Here is a 22,138-nt window from a genome sequence, read left to right on the forward strand (position 1 = left end):
TTTCGACATGCTGTCCGGCCCTTTGTTCCCAAGCCGCTTCAGTGCAGAAACTGTCAGAAATTCGGCCACGTGAGCGCCGTCTGTGGAAAGTCTGCTATATGTTCCCGCTGTGCAGCACAACACTCTGCAGGCAACTGCCAGGCAAAAACTTATAAGTGTCCGAACTGTCAAGGGCCCCACGATGCCTCATCAAAGGAATGTCCTAGAGTTAAGCGAGAACTCTCCATCTTGAAGAAAATAGTGAGGGACCGGTCGACACATCGTGAAGCAGCTGCTGACGTCAGGCAACGTCGTTCTCGTCGCAGACGCTCATCAAGGAATTCTGCTCTCCGCACAAAGAGTATGCGTGCCGCACAGCCTCTTGCTGTTGAATCTGCTCCAACCTCAGTGCAGAATGTTTCCAAACCATGTATAGACAACGGAGAATCTGAAAAGAATGCCATGGATGAAGAATGGCCACCACTGCCAAGGATAAGCCCTGTGGAAAAACCCCAACAAGGAAAGAAACCACAATGCTCACCCCTCACCCAGATGAGCTGACAGAGCATGACCGCTGAATTGCAACAATGCTCACGTCTTTGATAAATACGATTCGCACGCTTGTGGGCAACTCGAATACGCCAACAGCTCGAAGCGCACTGCAAGTGTTGGATGCCCTGAGCCCAGTGCTTGCAAATCTTGCATAAGCACAATGGCTCTTCCACTGCCTTCACTCCGTGATGAAGTGCGTAGCACGACGATTTTTCAGTGGAATGCCAGAGGACTTAAATCACGGATTTCATGTTTCCGCCAATACGTTTTCACGAACAGATTTCCTGTAGTGGTAATATGTGAACCGAACGTGTCAAAAGCGCTAAGACTCTCTGGATACGAAGCCTTTATGGTGTCGACGTGCGGGCAATCCAGCAAAGTAATTGTTTACATCCATACAGAACTGACTTACATTCCCCACTCGGTGCAGCCTCATGATGGAAACCAATACGTGTGTCTCCACATTACAAAGAATAAAGTGGCCTTCACCCTTATCGGCGCCTACATATCCCCATATAGTCGGTTCGACGGAGACCGATTGCGAGACATCCTGACGGTGACTACTGGACCCTGGATTATCACGGGAGACTTTAATGCTCATCACTTGGCTTGGGGAAGCTCCAGAATAGATTCCAGGGGCCGGAAACTTGTGGAATTTGCTTCCGACCATGAACTCAGCATTATGAACGATGGCAGTCCGACGTACTTGCGTGGTTCGAACTATAGCAGTTGCTTAGACTTGACCTTGGTGTCACGGCAACTTGGTCAAAATGTTCGATGGTTCTCTGACATCGAGACTCATGGTAGTGACCATATTCCCATCTACTTAAGTATCACTGGATTTGGAAGCTTCTCCTCTTGTACTTCCCGACAAGCATATATAAGGTGGTCAACGTATAAGACAAAGGTGGAAGAGGCATGCAAAGAAGGATTTACCGGCACCATTGAGAACCTTATTACAAGTGTACTGGAATCGTCTAAGTACACATTTACATCCGCTAAAAGACGTACGGATTTTGACATGGAACTTGAGCGACTTCGAACTATTCGCAGAAGAGCCGAGAGGTGATACAGGCGCACGAAGTCAATTCATGACCTTAGAGTCGCTCGACGTATACAGAAGAAAATCCAACGTCGTATGGACAGTCTGGAGGCACAACGGTGGAAGACGTTCTGCGAATCACTTGACCCCCGCAAGCCACTGTCTATCATATGGAGGACGGTGCGCGGCCTTGGCTCGTCTCCACAGCAACGACACCCATTCTCAGCCCTAGCCCTCCATCAAGGCCGCTCACAGGTCGATATAGCCGAAGACTTCTGTGTGAAGATTGCGGGCAGTGTGGTCACCATCAACAGCGAAATTCTGGGTGAGGTTCCTGCGACACGCTTGCCAGACTTGCATGTGTCCTTCTCATTTGAGGAATTGGACGCTGCTCTGGCCTCATGCAGGCGCTCATCGTCGCCAGGACCAGACGGCATCACCTACGCTGCTTTATGCCACCTAGGTGAAGATGGCCGATGCAGACTTCTGGAATGTTATAACCAGTCATGGAATGATGGCATCGTTCCTGAGCGGTGGAAGTCCAGCCGCTTGATACCACTCCTGAAGCCTGGAAAGTCGCCACTTGACCTAGCATCCTACCGACCCATTGCGCTGTCCAGCTGTGTTGGGAAGGTCATGGAAAGAATGATTCTCAGCCGCCTAGAATGGTATCTTGAGCGCCACAACGTATACCCCGATGCCATGGCTGGTTTTAGAAGAGGCCGTTCCTCTATTGACAACGTCATCGACCTAGTCACGTCTGTACAGCAAGAAAAACACCACAAGCGTATATCGGTTGCACTATTCCTCAACGTGAAAAGCGCCTATGATAATGTAACGCATGAAGCCATCCTTGATGCCCTGGAAAATAATGGAATTGGTGGACGCATGTTTCGGTGGATTTGGAGCTATCTATTCAAAAGATCCTTCTTTGTGCACAGTGCAGATGGCCGAACTGCTGACCATTACACTAACCGTGGCGTCCCTCAGGGTGGGGTTCTTAGCCCCACGTTGTTCAACCTTGCAATCCTCGCCGACGTTCTACCACATACAGTAAACCTTTCCATATATGCTGACGACATATGCATATGGGCCTCGGCAGTTACACGTCTCCAGGTGTGTGCACGGCTCCAAAAAGCAGTGACCCTAACATCATCGTACCTGCGTGCGCAAGGCCTCAGCATTTCGACCGAGAAGTGCGCCTTAGTCGCCTTTACCCACAAGCCCATGACCTGGTACCCCATTTCTATTGACCACCAACCAATTTCCTACGCAAAAACTCACCGATTCCTAGGCGTTATTATAGACAGAGACCTTTCATGCAGCCCCCACATCACATACTTGAAGAAGAGGCTTACTTCTATCTCCCATATATTAAGGTTTCTTGCCGGTAAAACGTGGGGCACATCCGTGGCATCTATGCTTCAACTATACAGGACGCTCTTCCTAGGATACTTGCGATACAGCACACCAGTGCTGTCCAATGCTAGCAAAACTAACATCCATGTCCTACAGAGCATTCAAGGCCAAGCCCTACGAACATGTCTGGGGCTACCTCGAAATGCTTCAACCGTGGCAACAATTGCCACCGCGAGAGACCACCCAATAAGGACCTATATAGATATCGACGCACTCCGGGTGCATGTTCGCCATATATCCAGAGTCCCTGACCACCATCTTGCTCGCTTGCCTGAGAAAAGACCCAAGGCAGCGTTCTCCAGATCAGTTGCGGCTAACCGGCACTCTTTGTCTTTGAGGCACTCACCCGCAACAAGAACGCCATCCCCTATGTGGTGCTTGAAGAAGCCTCCAGTGTACCTTGCTGTTCCAGGAATAGTGAAGAAAGCTAGCCTGACCACCGCGGCTCTCAAGCAGATCACATTGGAACTTCTGCATTCTTCATACGCTAACCGGATTCATGTTTACACGGATGGTTCCGTCTCGGAAAATTCTACAGGCGCCGTTGTTCTACCATCTCAATCGGCCGTCATCAAGTTTAAGACTTCCCATGTAACGACATCTACAGGTTCTGAACTGGCCGCCCTTCGCGCTGCTGTCGAATACATTGAAAAAGCACCGCCCAACAAATGGACAATATTTTGTGACTCGAAAGCAGACCTCCAGAGCTTGCGAAGTTTACGAGGTGGCAATTATGAACAGCTGGTGTCACAAATCAACGAAACCTGCCATTGTGCATCTGAAAGAGGACATGATATCATATTTCAGTGGCTGCCGGGACATTGTGGCATCGTTGGTAATCACCTCGCCGATGACGCTGCCCGACGTGCCCAGGCTGGCTCACCGACACTCCTTATACCTTTATCCAGAGTCGACGCTGCAAGAGAGCTTCGCAGTCTCGCTCGTACAATCACGTTAGGTTGCTGGCATACACCACAGAACTCTAAGTGTCGTTTACACAGCCTCGACCCATCACTGAACCTTACATTACCAGCGAACCTTCCACGACGTGACGCAACCCTGCTGTGTCGGCTGTGGGTAGGAGTAGCATTCACCAACTCCTACAGCTATCGTATTGGAATGGCGGATTCACCAATGTGCGCTAAGTGCAAGTGTGAAGAGACCATCAGTCACCTTCTGTGCCACTGTTCTCGCTTCGATAATCAACGTGCGACTCTCCAGTGTGCCTTGAATAGACTGGATGACAGGCCATTTACGGAAGCGAAGATCTTGGGAGCGTGGCCTCACAGCTCATTGGCCCAGAAAGCGGTTCGAGCGCTTTGTCGCTACCTGAGGGCAACAGACTTGAGTGCCCGACTATAGACATCCTACACCTAAGTTCTCTCTCTCTCCCTCTTTCACTCCCCATTCCCCTCCCCACGTGTAGGTAGCAAACTGGACTCAGTCTGGTTAACCTCCCTGCCTTTCCGTCTTCCCTTCTCTCTCTCTCTTACCTACTGGTTGCCTTGGTGCCTTATCTCTCCCTCCAATTACTGCTTCTGAAATCAGCCTAGTTATGGTTTCATTTATTACCTTTTTGTTATTTTCATCTTGCTGCATCATGCTGTGTTTAGGTTGCCAAATATATTTGTGGATATATATACAAAAGCTATATGATGGCACCCACGAAATGGCTGATATAAACCTCCTATGCCGACCAAGTATGTCCAGCTATGGTCTGCATAATGCCAACAACTATAGAAAAATAACTTCCTTCACAAAACTGCCACATAATGCTGGCTCACAGGCATCTCTAAAGTGCATCACTCTTTTAAAGGAATGGTGAATTATATTTACCATATTCTTTATTTCCTTAGATATCATCACTCAGTATGTACCACTGGCTCCTCCAGAACGGGCATGTCCCGCAATGTACATTTCCTACATAATACATGAAGATATAATGTCAGCTCACAGATATCTTCCAAAGCATATCAATCTTAATAAATTGGTTCATTATAATTCACGAATAGTTTATTACTTTACTTCTTTTTTTAGCCTTCTGATGTGTGCCGTTGGAGGTGTGCCTGTTCTTGGCCAATCCTTCAGAATGGATATGTCCCACTGTGGCACAAGGAGTACAGAATCTCTCAATGCTGCTCGACCCGTCTCATTCTTGTATCCATCACCATTAGCTGTAAAGCATTTGACCAATTTACTTAAGCTTCACTCCGCACAGGCCCCAACAAGTGCATTGGATCTGCATGGGTTCTTTTGACCTGTCATTACACTCACAAAAAACCACTTCTACATCCTTTGGCATGGTAGAAAAATTCAAGCTTAAATGCTATAAGTTAAAAGGCAGTGTCACTTCTATATAAGGACACAATGCTGACACATGACACGCTTCATGACGGCAGAGGGCGTGCGTTTCTTCTAAATGCAGAAACAAGCATCCGCAAATTTATGTAGCTTTAAGAAGTTTGACTTCCTGTCAACCATAGCAGATTAAAAAAAAAAAAACTTCTGCTCTCACGGGATTTCGAAAACCACACCTGGAAAGAAGCTCGCAACTTCATCACCAGAGACAATTTTCACAAAGTGAGGAAGCGCCTCGATCGTGTATAGGAAGGCCTACACCGTCCTCGATTAAATATTACATGCGACCACACTGACCATGATCGTGATATGACGATGAGCACAATGCTCTTGAAGCTCATATTCCACAAAATAAAAATCCAATCCGCATTAAAAAATGTGACATTAGATAAATCCAAATTATGGGGCACACTAATATCTGCATAAAACAGCATTGCACCAAAAGAGTTCAGCATGCACACATTGCTCTAGCAGCCTGTCAAGGCAGGTGTCCTTCATGCTGCTTTAGATTCGGCTGTTGCACTGCTGCATACAACAGATCATACACGCAAGCATTGAAAGACACTGTTTCAGATGTTGCTCTGATCTATGAAGATTGCTAAAGCATCAGGTATTTCGAAGGCGTTTTTTTTTTTTTTCGTTTCTTCTTCGAAGGCACTCGAAGGTTCATTGCAGAGCCACTTGGGCATCCCTAGACATGGGCAAAGTCAGTGCCATGCATCAACGGAATATTGCACAGCCCGCACCGTGCAGATCTCCGCAAAACAGAAAGCTCCCGAAAAGGAGCAAGATGTTGCTTGCATGAAGGGACGGTAGGTCTCTGACCAGGACGTCATGTTTGGCATTGCTTAATTGCCACAATGCTGACCCCATCACGAGACACAAGAACCACAACAAGGTCGAAATCCAGTTCGTTACCAGGGGCGCGTTTCAAACAATCCTTATTGCGCCGATATAGCTGGCTGGCGTCTCACTGACCTTTGACATAGTCACAGAAGACTGCCACTGCAATCCTCGAGCCAAAGCCCGAAAGTACCCCGGTGCGGATTTGTGACCAAAATACGAATGAGTGCATCTGAAACAACCCGCAAAAACCCAGTTTTTTCTACCGAAACTGGAAAAAGCACCACCCTAGTAAATATTGCTGAAAGTTACTCAGAACATGAATTGCAAACCGATGTTTACTCGCTGCTTTGGGTGCATACTCATGCAGAGTATGGCCACATGTCTGGGACATTGCACATTTTTGAGGCAAGCAATACCACTGGGACAGTTCCCAGTGCACCATGTACGATTCTGATATTGACGACAATCCACATTAATGCATATCTGTGTGGCACTGCCCCATGCAGCTATTATACAATAAGGTGGATAAGGGCTCTGCGACAGCCATAGGCTACAAGGCAACCTGAATAAAAGGTGTGCGGCTGCTAGCCATACGCCTCTGCCACATTAACTTTGGTGACATTCACTACCCATATTTAACAAATTGAACTCATGTGAGATAACGTACACATTCTTTAGCAAACAGCACGAATAACGGGACAGAGAAAAGAGGTACATGACAGGTGTCCCGAAAGGTGTCCCGTTATTTTCGCTGTTTGCTAAAGAATGTGTTTGTACCAACAAGCCCAGCTAGCCACTATTCTGGAGATACAAAGCATCTCTGCAGTGATAGAACCGGGAGCTTTGGATGGTTCTGGACGGGCAACGTTCTGGATTGACCAGCTCCACAGTACCACAGTACTGTGGAGCTGGTCAGCACCATTTCAGCACCATTTTCAGCAATGGTGCCGTCAGCAAACTGCAGGTTTACACCACATTTTGCAAATGAGTATGGGGGCTGCCATGAGGACCAATAAGTCATCCAACCATAGATTCCTTCAACAAATGCAGTGTCAACAAATTACTGCTTTCCAATGCACTGAAATGAAATGCAATAAGACGAACCCTGATTTTTCACCAGCCCTGTCATCAGTGATGTTTAGTGTTTTGGCTGCACTGGTTCATCTTGAATTTATGCTGAACGTGGTTCTTTTACAAACACGTTTGCGCAGCAATCCCCCCCCCCCCCTTTAGCATTACTAAGAAAAATAATTTCCAGACTATTTCTTTTTTTTTAAAAAGAAAGGATCAGTGGTTTTAAAGTGGGACTGTGTTGCAATTTGTTTTATCCTGACACATTTCTCGTTGTGCACTGTCGTATATTATTTACTCTGGTTTTGTTCTGTCACACATTTCCTTTTTTCCAGTTTTCCTACAATTAAAGAAAGTGCCATGTGTCAAGCTTGCATAGCACGAGATAAGGTAATATGAAAATTGTTGTAGTTGCACAGCGGCATAACCAATAACAGATATGTAGGAGGCAATAATGGACAATACGATAACATCTTCCCAACTTCCGTGAAAGCAATCCTTGCTGGGAATCTATGGCCGTAAATCTTAGATCTGTGGCAGCATAACATGACTTCCCTGTGAACCTTTCATAGGGTATACTATGATGCTGTTGTCTGTAAAAAACAATGAATGTATATAGGGATTCGATGGCTTGGCGATGTTTCAAGCCATCTGATGTTGTGATGACAAAGTCCATCACAACAAGACAACACTATAACTTGTGCCCTCAGTTAGTGTAATTCGTGCTGTACTGGAAAAATATTCCTGGCTAATAACAGCACATCAAAAATAAAGATGAAGGAAGGCATAGACACAACACCCAAGCGATGACTATAGTATGGAAAATTCACAGAGGAAACGAGTTAATCTTTGCATATCTCTTTTATGTGCAATAAATACTCAAACTGTAGGAGGTGCAGTCATTCAGCAGATATCTTTGATGCTGCAGATGCCCTCGACTGCTCATTCATCTTTGATATCCGCCGCATAAACTCCGCCGTGTGTGGTTGAAAGTCTGCCAAGGCATTGATAAAGGCAAGCCAGGTGTCTTCAATCTGCAACAAATTAAGGGGAACAAAATGGAGAATTTCACAATTAAACATATACTGAAGGGCAATGGTTCATCGGGCTATCTTAAGGAGCAGGATACAAAAGCACGGACAAAAGTGTGACCTCGACCAGTGTGCAGCTTCTGCTTCCTTCTCGTGAACTTCTTTGGGCCACAGCGGCTTCAACAGGATGAAAATTCTCATCCGTACTCTGCTTGTTTTGCATTAGAAACACTAATTTTCGGATAACCCACCTTTTTTCCAATCAAGATGACCACCGCATTGGCAATTCTGCCATGTCTGACCATACATCCAGAAACTTACATATAGAGGGACCACTAAAGAGGAGCATTAAATCAGTTTGGAAGGATTAAATAGTCGTTCAAAATTTTTTTTATAGTAATTTCATGAGAACAGGTTGATTGCAGCTAAGTAAAAGCTCTTGAAACTTGCTAGGTTAAATTCTTCTCTCTTAGAATACAATGTAGTGAACCTTTGCTGATATCAAATTAGCTAGGCCCGAGTAAATTCCATTGAAATACATCTCAGTAAGTTATCCTGAAGCTTGCTATGTTTAATCTTTGGCGCTTCTACAATACACTGCAGTGAAACTAGGCTCAAGCAGATGCCATCAAAATCCATGCCAGCATGGCAACCTGGTGCGACAACATTAAAGTGGCATCACCAGTCTTTCGTTCTTGTGTCTTCTCTGGCTTGCAAATTCTCTTATCACGGTAAGAGTGGCTTTTTGGGTATTTTATAACAGTAATTTACTAATAGAACTATTAATTTTTCTCTTGCGCAGCCCTTTAAGGTTCAAGACTGCCCAAAGTTGAAGACAGCTTCTTCCCCCTAGTTTGGAGCACAGGAAGGCTGCAGATGAAGATGTTGACCCCTGTGCCTTGAACAATCTTGAAGCTATGTCTGCCTGCCGTGATGTGTACATCTGCACCCCATCTGTTGTGGCTTCCTTCAAGGATGTCATTGTAAACGACATATTAGCACTTGTCCTTATGGTCCCATTATTTTGGAATGCTCTTCAAGAACAAAATTAAGAAACTTGTCTGCATCAATATCTGCATGCTACTGAGCTACCTGTTCTTTAACTCAAAAAGGATTCTTCTAAACTGACAGGCAGTGCTAGCAGTACAACCTTTTAAGGTCGACTTCTAGAAGTGGACCTGAAATTAAATTTAATTTACTGAATTTTTACCGGGCACAGGCCTTACGCGAGTCAGGCATGTGGCTACTCACTGAATCATTAAACTATGTTCCGACTGCTATGCAAATAAGTGCAACCACTGATGGCCGACTACAAACACATTTACAGTCACCGAGCAATTTTTCGGACACGGACTAGTGCCATCCTTTAGCCGCTTGCAGCTATTAACGAGAATGTGAGTATGCGATTGACGCTAAGCGAAACTTTTTTCAAAACTTTCCTACTGCAAAGTGGGAGTTCAGGTCTTACATGAGTAAATGCGGTATTCGCTACACGTGAGATAGGCTTCGGGAAAACTATTAGATAAAATACCAATTTACGTCATTTGCACATTTTGGAGGCAGCCAAGTGGTCATGAGGGCCACTGGCTAACACTCCCCAAGCTAGGTTGAAAATGAAAATGCCACCTTGATATAACAAATACGGATATACATAAAGAAATATCGAATGAAACTTGGTTCTTTATGATTAAAGAGAATACCTTTGTACACAGCATGGAGATGTTCACCCATTCACTTCCGTGTCTGGTGGTGAGCAGGCCAGAAGAGGCTAAAGTTCAGGATGCCAGTGGTGCACCAGCTGCCTAAAATTTGGCCTCTTCAAAGTATGCTTTAACTAGTCTTTTATAGATGGCAGCGCTATTTACTAGTTGTTTTGGGTTTTGCGCACTAGATGGACGTACTTGCCCACATCTTCAGCACAAGTTGATAGTAAAACAATGGAAACGTTCCCGCTCGCTGGGCTCCGTTCTGTTGCTGTAGCTGCTGCAACCAGAGAACCAGGCTCGAAAAAAGTGTACAGGCTCCCAAGCAAGCAATTTTTTTTTTTCAGCACATACTGGCAAACACTGCGCAGCAGGACCCTCCGAGGCTCTTAGTTTTTCAAGGAATAAGTCAAAATGTCCAAGAGGCATTCTAAGTGCAAAAAAGGCAAAGATGCACTCCACGGTTCCTGCATGTTTAAACATTTTTTATACATTTTTGCTGCATCTGATGCAGAAGTCTTTTGTCAACAACACAAACCAGAAATTTAAAGCAGGCTTTAGAGCAATTTTCTTACAAAGTGGAACATGCAGAATGAAGCAGGAATATGCGCCGTGGAACATTATGAGCAGTAGAGTGCCGATTGGACCAAAGCAAAGGGGTTAAAGAAACACAGAAAGAGAAATGTATTAAGTTAGGCTACATTGGAAAGTTGCATCTCGAAGATCCCTAAAAACTCACTCTGACAATTAGTGGAGGCTTGGTATGCCAGAAAACAAAAAACTAGAAGAGGGGTAGCAACGCTCCATGCAATTTTCTGCACGAGCTACTCGTGACATCACACATTTTGACCTTGCCTCCTTCGGTTTAGTTAATTATTTACCTACAAATAAAGACTAAATTGCATTCTAAGTAGGCCAAAGAATGAATACATACAGGAAGTTTGAACAACTTCTTTTGTGCTGAAAGGTTGTACTATACGAGAAAATATACTTTGAAATCCATGATGTCACACCCGTGCACTGGTGCTGCAGCTTAGGTATGCCATTCAACATAGAGAGGTCTGTCTTTCATCTTCTTTAGTAACCAGTGTTTTTGCACTGGTTACTAGAATAATACTACTAGAATAAGAATACCTCAGCATGATAAAGTGGCTAAGTGTTTCTCTTAAATGTACATTTAAGTACATTATAATATTCTTGTGAGGCTTGTTGCAACTAGCCTGCGTGATGAACAATTTGTTTCACACTGCCAAAGTGCCGGCGAAAGCCTGAACGTTTGAAATCTGCCAAGCTTCCTGCAACCATTGATAAACGCTTAGGAGGCCGCAACGCCGAAAAGAAGACCGCCTTTGTGCACTCATTCTCACCTCCTTGCCCCCGACACGCATGACGCCCTGATATCTGCTGTGTCGGCTTGCCAGTGCCGTCTGCTTTCGGTGAGCAAGACGGTCAAGCTTTTTGTGCGCGTTCACTCCTTCTCTTCAGCACGGAACACGGCTGCAGTGTGTGTGCGTGTGGGTGCATGTGTGTGCTGTGCCTTTCCCTCTGTTGCAGCGGTGCCGGTTAGCAAATTTGTTGAACTGACTGTCTGCTTCTCCTGGACGAGGGCTTTCCAACGACGTCATAAAGGACGCCCCCACCAACCGACTTCAGCTTGCACCACAAAATAGACAGTTCGTGTCACTTTCAGTCAGTCGTGAAGCTTGTACAGCTGACTGCTCCATAGCAATGTAATTAAAGGTTCTTTGTTACTCATTACATCAATCATCTTGCATCTCTGCCTGGGTCATTCCCTGCTGGTCAAGCTCCAGATTGCTGGGCCCATGCTACCTTGATGGTCCTGGGTGCCCAGCCCACCTTTAACAGGCGCAAGGTTGGAATGCTAGACTATTCTCTCTACCTTTTTAGGCCACTGGCATACAGCTAAGTTTCAAGAGGAGAGAATGAGATAGGCTGGCTGCATAATAAGAGGACCAAGGCTATATTATAGCAAGAAGACAAACAGTTTTTCTGGTGTTAAGAAAAAGTAAGATAGAATTAAATATATAACAAGGCAACAGCGAAGGAGATTTAAAGTGGTCAATAAAGACAAATACAGGTGAACCACAAAAAGAAACTTCAGTATAATAAAATTGTAGGTATAACAACGTACTTAACATTTTATAGATTATTGTCCATAGACCAACACAATGTAACTAGAACCTCAATATAAAGAAGTGTGTTTATACATGATTTCAATATGATGACATTTTACCGCTCCTGCAAAGGAATATTGAGGAAATGCTAAATGACAACTACTGGGGCCAAATGTTGATATTACAGGCGGCTGCTTGAGAATGCACTTCTCAATTAGCGTGCTGCGCGACAGAGAGCGGCAGCTAAAGTGGAGCAGCATAGCAGCAGCACCCTCTTGCTGTATCACGTTCTATATAAAGTCCAAATGTGATAAAATCCTACAGCGCACTGTGTGCTGTGAGTGCGAGGAAAAGCATGCAAAGGTGAGCCAAGAAGCATGGTGGCTTCATGCATGTTGCTACCCGTGTCAGCAAGGCATGGGGCTGAGGAAGCTGTAACATGATGAGGCATTTGCCGAGTGCAGGGGTAGTGGAGGCAGGTGTAGCGGGGTAGTGTAGCAGGGTAGTGTAGCAGGGTAGTGGGCAGGGGTAGTAGGGGCAGGGCAGTGGGTGCAAGTCTCCTCCTCTAGCCTGTTCCCGGCTGAACAAGGCTGTCGGCACGGCTGAGTGCATACATGGCCTGTGCGCCCTATGTTGGAGGCAATCTGTGGCGGATGGGCAAGCTGAGATGGCCTTGGCTTCACGCGCACTGTCTTCCCACGCATTAGTGCTGGAGGCTGCGTAATCTCGAATTTCGGAGACGAGCTAAAAGCAAGCGGCAACAAGGGAAGCGTTCGCTTCCCTCTGCGTGCGCTCTGCATGACAGCATTGTCCCACTGTGAGCGACACTATCAGCCACGGCGGCAGTGGAGTAGACGAGAAAGCTCACAGGCTTCGCTTTGCAACGCTGATGGCAGCGCCAATATAACGAAGTGTCAATAAAATTAAGCAAATTGGCAATTTTACAGACTTGGTTATATTGAAGTTTAACCCTTTTGCTTTCGCCCGTTCCAGTGTATTTCGTGTTCCACATAAGAAAATTACTTTAAAATCTGGTGCAGACATCACATTTACAAAATGTCCAATTTATTTTTTTTTCCCAAACAACTTCTGCGTCAGATGCAATAAACAACTAGCAAGTGAGCAAAATAAAAGCCTAGAATGAGCAGGAACCTGGAGAGTGCACTCCTGCATTCTTTTGCAATCAGAACGCCTCTCGGGTTTTTGAACTTTGCCCTCAAAAACTAAGCACAGCATCAAACGGTTCTGCTTTGCAGTTTTCGGTGGCATGTACTAAAAAAATGAGCCCACTCGGAAGCCTGCACATTTTTTTTGAGCCAGGTACTCTGGTAGCAACGGCTACAATAACAGAGCGGAGTCTGGCAGGCAGGAATCTTTCCATTGTTTTACAAATAAATCCTGAAAGTGTAAACAAATATGTCCATCTAGTGTGTGAAACCCAAAACAACTGTATAAGATAGCGAGCAATGTGCTGCCATCTATGAACAATAGCCAGAAACAACCGTTCTTTGAGGAGCTGGAAAATCGCTGGCTGAGAAAGCAAACGGTTTAACTGCACTAGAACACGAAAGCCAATGTTACTGAATCTTCCTGTGCAAGAAAACACTGATGCTGTCTATTCACACTGCTCTACGATGGGATGCTAGGCTGGCATCCCAGCCACTTACCAGGACAATCTCATGGGGCTCCACGTTGTGAGTACGACAAAGTTCCGAAATACGTTCTTGAAGCGCAGGTTGCCACCACAGCGCCAAGGGGCTATAACTGTCACTGGGAGAAACCTCCGGCGCCTCCAGGACACTTGGAGACAACTGCGGGCCAACAGCACATGCGCCCTTCCAGTCGCCGCTCAGTGCCAAACCCAGCCAGACCGCCTGGTTATTGTACTCGCTGATCTTTGTCTTCAACCAAGTCAGTGGAAGATGCTCTTTTGCTTCTTCCAAGAAGTCCAACAGGCTGCCAGGAAAATGAACAAAGAAAAAAGAAAGACAATGATCGACAAAAACCTGTCAACCTATAAAGTTAAAAAGCACTAGAAGCGAAGCATAAACTTGAAGTTTGGTGAAAATGCTGCAAAATGTTTTATTATTTAGGATCTTTATTCTTAATAAAAAGTTCAGAATGGGTTCTCTAAAAACACTAAGAAATATCTCAGCTCTACAGTCAAAGCAAGACTGATAAGTGCCACAGAAAAAAATTCCCACGTGTCCATAGCGATCGCCTACGAAACGCAAAGGCGAGAGCCTTGTAAAGCCTACTGTAATTCACCTTAATCATGCTTAATCCACATTAGTCCATGCTAATCCACCTTTATCTAATCACTGATCAATCATGAATTAACTTTTCTAATCATTAGTCATCTCTTAAACATGGGTGGACATGCTTTGGTTCACTTCTGGCCTTCCTTGGGTCACGTGATATTTTCTGTAACTCACAACGGCACTTTGAAACATAGATTTAAGGCTTTCACCTTAAAATGGACATATCTGTGAAGTTCATTCCAAAAATATTCCCGTAATGGCGGCTGAAATTTGAGTTGCTGTTGCAGTACATTTATCACATGAGTGGGCAACACTGCTGCACCTAGGCACGAATAATCGAGCAGGTGTGAAAAATTTGTATTCGAAAAATTGGTTGGCGATTGTATTTGCATTCTGTTGAGATCCCTTTTGCCATAAATTGAACGCAAATGAAAAATCAATGGTGCAAAATATGACAATTATAAACAAGCTACAAGAATTAGAAATTCACAATGAAATCATAAACACTGGCAGGTATGTTGCCAGCATGCTCTTAAAACATGTGGCACAATCATGACCTCTTTCAATACTCGCTGCACGTCCAATGTTGGACTACCAGTGCGAGTTTCTTCATGCGCCTTACCTCCAGTAATTTTAGATAACAGGTATTGTATTATTTGAGTGTGAGTGGCCCTACCAGTTTTCGAAAAGTGGGAAAAGGCCCCTGCATCTTGGAGACTTCAACGAGAAGGGGGACAAACCAAGGGGCCCAAAGTTTCTTAGTCACAACCATATGAAGACAACAGATAATAAAGCTAAGGATAGCACAAGGGAAATTATTTGTTGCGTTAATTGAAATGTGCTAGTGATAAGGTAGAAGAAACTGAAAGTGGAAGAAAAAACGATGACTCCAAGCATTACACAGTAAAATTGATTGAGTGGTAGTCATAATCGATCTATCAAATGGCAACAGACGATTTACTTTGCAAATACAATAATGAACCCTGCCAAGTGAGCTCAGTGGAAATTAAAAAAGTTTCATGAAAGAAGAATCGTCATCTGTCTAAGAGTTGGCCAAAGAAACACTGCTTCTTTGCACTACTGTTCAGGTGGATGACAATTGTTCCCTTTCAGTAATGAACGCTGTGAGCGTATTATTGCATTTCCATGAATACTATAATGTGTCTTTGCATGTTCACACTATATGCACAGAGCCATATCACATTTGTGTCACTCTCCTTCAGAAACTGCTTGCTACTCCACTTCCTCCTTACCTCAAGTACATTTTGCAGACTCCATCGATGAGTAGTGGATTACGTGAGAAGACTGGAAGCATCACAAATGGCCACTCGGGTAAGCATAGCATTATGACTCTTGCTTTCCTAAACACCTCCAGTCTCTGAAAAATAGAAGCAGGAAAAAACAGGAAGTGAGCCTTCCACTACGCTTTACCATTGTGAACTCACCCACCACAAGGAGAGAGACAGTAGGCATGTTTGGGCACTTCAAGCTGGTCAGGAAAACAGAAATACGCAATCAATAAATTGCCTTCCGTGCCTTCATTGTATTCAAAGACCAGGCGCTGCCGCAAATTTTGGTTATGCACCAGGAGCTGCGAAGTGCCACTGAGGAAGCATTCTACTGCAAGAATTTTCAAATGGGATTTTTAGTAGTAACTGAGATAGAAGTAAAAAAAAAAGAACTATATAGACTCAATGCACATTTTAGGACCTATGTGTAGTGAAGCTTTCATGAAGCAGTTAATGAAATGCTATAAATTTGTCCATTTCATTCCTGCGTCTTGGCGCAAAGGTAACTGGCGTGAGCATGTGCTCTCGAACACCCGTGCATGCAATCTGACAACTCTTATATTGCCCCCATATTTCTTCATTTCCTTAAAAAAAGAATTATGGGGTTTTACGTACCAAAACCACTTTCTGATTATGAGGCACGCCGCAGTGGAGGACTCCGGAAATTTCGACCAACTGGGGCTCTTTAACATGCACCTAAATCTAGGTACATGGGCGTTTTCACATTTCGCCCCCATCGAAATGCGGCCGCCGTGGCCGGGATTCGATCCTGCGACCTCGTGCTCAGTAGCCCAGCACCATGGCGCCACTGAGCAACTACGGCGTTTTTTTTTTTCTTATTCATTTCTTCTTATGTATTTTAAACATACCACCTGCTTCTTAACCAAGTTGTGGGCCACAGTATAGAAATCATCATCGTCATCATGAACATGTGACAATTACCCAGTCATCTCAAAGAGCTAGTTGGCATTCTCACTTTAGAAGTATATATACAATTGTGGCCTAATGGTTAGAGCAGTGGGCTGCTGTGCTGGGGAACCAAGGTACAATTCCTGCATCAGGCATGTAATTCATTATTATTCTTTTACATATCTACCCGAGAAATTAGCAGAAGTAGAAGGATTGCATCACAGTCTATACATGGATGACATCACCCTCTGGGTTCCCGGGGGAGGACGTGATGATCACGTCGAGCGAACGCTACAGGCAGGAGTAGATGCGGTCCAGAATTACTTGCGTGGAACGGGCCTCGAGTGCTTGGCTACCAAGTCCGAACTGCTAATATACAAACCCACAAGGAGAGGTCATATACTCCAAGATACGTATTATATTGGCAGATGGTACTCCTGTACCGCACGTAGACAAAATTGGAATCCTGGGGTTACACCTGCAGGCAAATGGCCATAACGGAGAGACGGTGCGAAGACTTCGTTGTTTGGTAGATGACACGATCTGACTCTTGCATCGCATCACGAATAGACGCAATGGTATGCGTGAAGACTGCGCGATCCATCTCGTGCAGGCGTACGCGATAAACCGCATAACGTATGTTGCCCCCTACCTTAAGTGGATAGGGTGCGAAAAAAACAAGGTCGAATGCATGATACGAAAGGCTTTTAAGAGGGCAGTCGGTGTTCCACTCAACGCAAGCACCGACAAGTTTCTGGAGCTCCGGCTTCACAACTCACTTGACGAGTTAATCGAGGCGCACAACATTGTGCAATACGAACGATTATCTAATTTAAAGACAGGTCAATGCATCCTCAAGTCACTCGGCATCGCGTACCACACTCAGCATGGAGAAAAGATGGCGGTTCTAACCTCGGTCCGCGACCGCCTGATCATCCCGCCGCTACCCCAAAACATGCACCCGACGCACCATGCCGCGAGACGCAACAAAAGAGCAAGGGACCTTCAGAAGAAGTTTGGCAACAGCAACGAGGCGGTGTACGTAGACGCTGCGCTATATGAAGGAGAGAGAAGCGCACACGCGATCGCGGTTGTAGACCGCACAGGTAAGTGCCTCGCAAGCGCCACGGTGACCACGGGACACACGGAGGAGGCCGAAGAAGCCGCAATAGCCCTAGCACTGGCCGCGGTGCCAAGTGCTACGATCGTGATCAGCGACACGCAGGCGGCAATCCGCGGCTTCGCGGGCAGTCGCATCTCGCGGGAAGCGGTCCGCACACTCTAATTTTGCGACGACGGCGACTCGTCATTGCCCTCGCAACCCCAAAATTCTACGGTCTTCCTGCTCTGTACCCTGGCACACACCGATGTCCTGCTCGCGGGCAACGAGGCGGCCCACGCCACGGCTCGAGGTCTCACACGCCGAGCCGCAGCAGATTATGTGGCCGCCGCCCCCGCCCCCGAGAGCGGGGGCATTGGATCTGCCGGATCGGGACACTACAACATAAATGCAGCAACAAGAATCACAATGGGCATGGGCGATCGCCTGACCACGTTCAGAAATCTCACCCAACACTACAGACTCCAAAGATGCACATTCCCGCCACCACACGATAAATTAAACAGGAATGAGGCCGTAACTTGCTCCAGACACACACCTACCCTAGCTCCGCCGTCCTACACCACTGCTACCCGGGCTTATATCCGACAGATGCCTGTAAAGCTTGCGGACAGAGAGCAATGCTGCGACACATGCTCAGGGAATGTGCAGGCAACCGCGGTAATGAGATCACCTCCGTTCGCGACGCGTCCGTAATCGCGGCCGTTGCCACAGTACGGGAAGCCTCGAACTTGTTTCTTCCAGATGCCGCCCCGGCTGCGGGGGCCACCGGGGACCTTCTCCATCAGCATTGCCGCCGCTGGGAGGTGGCTCTCAAAAGTTCAGAGTTGGCAGACCAGCTCTGGGCCATCCAGCAAGCCAAAGATTCCGCCCGAGTCCAAGGACTTCGAGCCGCCACTTGAGGCCACCACAACAAAACTGCTGGACCATTCATTAATAAAGTTTCTTCTCTCTCTCTTACATATCCTGTGACCTAAGTTGGCCCAATGGTTACTTTCAAGTCCTATTACCTCAGCACAGCAGCTCAATGTTCTACCCATTCCACCATGGGCTTCCTAGTGTATCGAGGCATGCACTGCACAGGATTGAGAGGAAAGAAAAGTGGGCATTTATTCTGCACACCTCCCATATACCCAGGCCTGGTCGCCAACCCACAAGACGTGATACACGTAGTAACCCAAGTTGTGAACAATTCGGCAAGAAAGCCGCAGCACCCAGCCAGTATAGCCACGATCAGGAAAGTACAGGAGGGCTTGCAAGGTCAGCTTTGCTTTAAAAAAATGTTGTAAAGCGGTGGTGTGAGAAAGTGAGCTACCTGCAGAAGCACTATCTAGTCGACTCAACTAATGACCCGAATGGCACAGTCAAACCTCATTGTAACAAAGCTATATACGACACAAGAACACCTACGTTATATCTAATATTCGTAATGAGCATGCATTCGCCATGTGCTGCTATTGGTGAGAAACACATTTGCTTCACTTCATTCAATGAAGTGAAGCAAAATTAAATATTATATTAAGCAAAGTATTTAACAAAGTTAAACACTTTGTTACATAGAGAATTCTGTTGTACTGAAGTTTGTTATACGAGGACATAGCATGCTGAAGACAATAGAATCACACCGAAATTGCACTGGCATGCCATTGCAATATCAGAGGCCACACCCGAGTGCTGGTTAATTTCTTCAAGCCGCTACTAGATGGTACTGGTTATTGTCCTGTCACGAGAAGGAAATTCCGGTTGGATGGCGTGAAAGCAAGATGAACCTCAACCACAAAGGCAAAAGTATTAAGGTTAAGACAAGCTCATACAGGCCAGTTACAGTAACATCGGTGACCTATATAGAGAATGGCAAGGCAAACCATAAAATTAGAACTGCCGAAGTGAGTAGGGAAGAATGATACAGTACTGGGGGAACTACAGAACGAGTTCAGGCCAGGCAGACGCTTAGAGGATATGTTTGTACTAACTCTGGGCATAGAGATTTTAGTAGCTCGGAATAGACCTTTATGGATAGCGTTAATAGATATCTATTAAGGGAGCCTACAACAACGCAGACAGGAAATTGTTATGGGATATTTTCGAACACGAAGGCACAGATGATGATTTTGTGAAGCTGCTGAGGGACATGTATATAGAGAAAGCCGAGTACAATTTGTATGGGGTAGGCCGAAAATGTAATGAAGTAGTGGAAATTCATCAAGGCCTGAAGCAAGGGTGTCCTCTGCCTCCATTGTTGTTCACACTTTATGTTAAGGGCATAGATGGACAACTGGAAAACAGTGAATTGAGGTTTGATTATCTTATATTCATAATGAGCAAAGGGTGCAACAGAAGGTCTGATGTACGTGGACGACATGGTACTACTAGTAGACAATGCAGGAGACTTACAGACACTTGCAAATATGTGTGCCAATGCAGCGACAAAATCTAGGCCTTGGGTTTAGCACAGCGAAATTGGGAATCGTGATCTTTAATGAGGATATAAGTGATTCCGTGGTATGAATTCAACGGCAAGGTGTACCTATAGTGAAGCAATATAAGTACCTCAGTGTGTACATAAACAAAGAAAAAGCTTACTCAAGCACCCACCAAGATAATCTAAAAAAAAAATAGGGAGTGGACGGCAGCAATAATGAAACATAGAGCACTTTGGGGCTACAATAAATACTATGAAGTGGTGCGCGGAACCCGGCACGAAGTAATGATACTAGCGCTAGCGCTTGCAAATGCCATTCTGTAAAGATTGGTAGGCCGGATGGCTTTGGGAGCCCATGGCGAAACCATAAATGAGGCATAAATGGGCCACTTCTGAAGCCAGAGAAGCGCAGAGCAAAATTAGTTTTGAAGAAACACTCAGGAACGTGGAAGACAACAAATGGGCGGCTAAAGTGCACTAGTATTTGTACCTAGAAAGTGTAAAATATAAAATGGAGGAAGAGGTCAAGAAAGTTGCAGCCATGTAGAAAGCAATTGAAAGTGTAAATAGACAACCAGGAGTCATCAAAAAGAAAGTGAGAGAAACAGAGGGGGTTTATATGCTTTTCTTTCCCTCTGTCTATGTTATTTCATGCTTCCTACGTCAAATGGATGCAAAGAACGGAAACAAAAAACGACCATTCAGTTTTACAAGAATGAGAAGAAATTAGAAGGGGAAAGCTGTGCGATAGCGCAAAGGGCAGTGCCTTGCTATTTGTAGCTCGAGCTGGTTGCCTAGAGACAAAAACATACCGGAGCAGATATTCGCAACAAGATGAGCCATTTCTCTGCTGCAGCGAAAATCCATAGACACGTCAGCACATTCTAATGGAATGTGACTATTCTGCCAGTGAGACCCACAGGTAAGGTAGACGTTCTAGAAGCAGATGGATTTAAAGTGGACAGAAGCATCAACCGGTCAGCAGCTGAGATTAGCAAGAGAGGTTTAGAGTATCAGTGGTAAAAAAGCAAATGAGAGATTGATACAATCGGATCCGTTGCAGGCATAGGTAGCAGTACAAGGTACATAGAGAAGTTTTGAGGAAGAGAAAACAGATTAAGGAGATGTACACAAAAATTGTAGAAAGAACCATGACAAAAAAACTTTAAGCACACAACGAGATGAGGATGGTGAAAGAAGACAGGAGACATATCAATTCGTGAAATGTGGGGAATCGACTGCATACACCATACCAGTTTCTTGAGGTAAGACTTATATAGGTCCGAATGGGAGGTGTGCAAACGACTGCCTCCGTGAACACCGTAGAAATGTGGCGGACAAGTGCGGAGGGTTTCTTGATGTGCATTTTAGGAAGTGTGAACTAGTAATGATCCTAGCGCTGTTTCCAGCTACGGCCTAAGCGTAGACTCCGGCGAAAAATTGAGTTGCGTGCTGGTCTATCAAGAATGCACCATTGCCACGAGAAGCAGCTGCCAAATGGCACATGAAATTATCGAGGCACAGATTATTGATAATTTAGGAGATATCTGCGTGTCCAAGTCGTCCATTGCTTTATCATCAAAGTAGTTACAATACTTGCATCATCACTACGCTTGCATCATGTTCGGCCAAAAAGGTTTTTACATACTGCTTTCTGGGTGTCAATAAATTGTTGCAGCACTTGGGTGTCTACTGCCTTCTTTCACCGCCATCGTCTGGTTGTGCACTGAAAGATTTTTGTCATTTCTTACCAGCACGGCCAAACAGCCACAGTACTGGTAGATAGAAAAGCACGCATATAGCATACCTGGTTAACTCATGCAGGCAGGTGACTGTCACCGCCCCATCTAAAAGGGTATGCCAATAAGTTGCCATCATTATCATCACCAATGATGGCATCATCATTACCACCATATCCCACTGGGTCACAATCACATGTGGCATAGATCCAGCATGCTTCAACAGTATCGACTGCGCCGGGGCGCATTGTTTAGCAGGTTT

At 45.4% G+C, this 22,138-nt stretch overlaps 1 protein-coding gene across 3 annotated transcripts in view; it reads right to left on the reverse strand.

Moving 5' to 3' along the window:
- Positions 1-8,109: 8,109 nt before the first annotated feature.
- Positions 8,110-22,138, reverse strand: part of LOC142579589 (uncharacterized) — a 69,386-nt gene continuing 55,357 nt past the window's right edge. For 2 of the 3 annotated variants that reach the window (XM_075689961.1, XM_075689960.1), the window contains 3 exons: positions 15,651-15,775; positions 13,804-14,092; positions 8,110-8,301 (listed from right to left, as the gene is read on the reverse strand). In XM_075689961.1, coding sequence (XP_075546076.1) covers positions 8,167-8,301; positions 13,804-14,092; positions 15,651-15,775 — 549 coding nt within the window. In that variant the 3' untranslated portion in view covers positions 8,110-8,166. Of the gene's footprint in view, positions 8,302-13,803; positions 14,093-15,650; positions 15,776-21,957; positions 21,985-22,138 lie in introns of those variants that run through there. The other variant, XM_075689962.1, reaches the window with a different exon arrangement.

Source organism: Dermacentor variabilis, chromosome 4 (assembly GCF_050947875.1).
Source record: "Dermacentor variabilis isolate Ectoservices chromosome 4, ASM5094787v1, whole genome shotgun sequence".
NCBI classification, from domain to species: Eukaryota; Metazoa; Arthropoda; class Arachnida; order Ixodida; family Ixodidae; genus Dermacentor; species Dermacentor variabilis.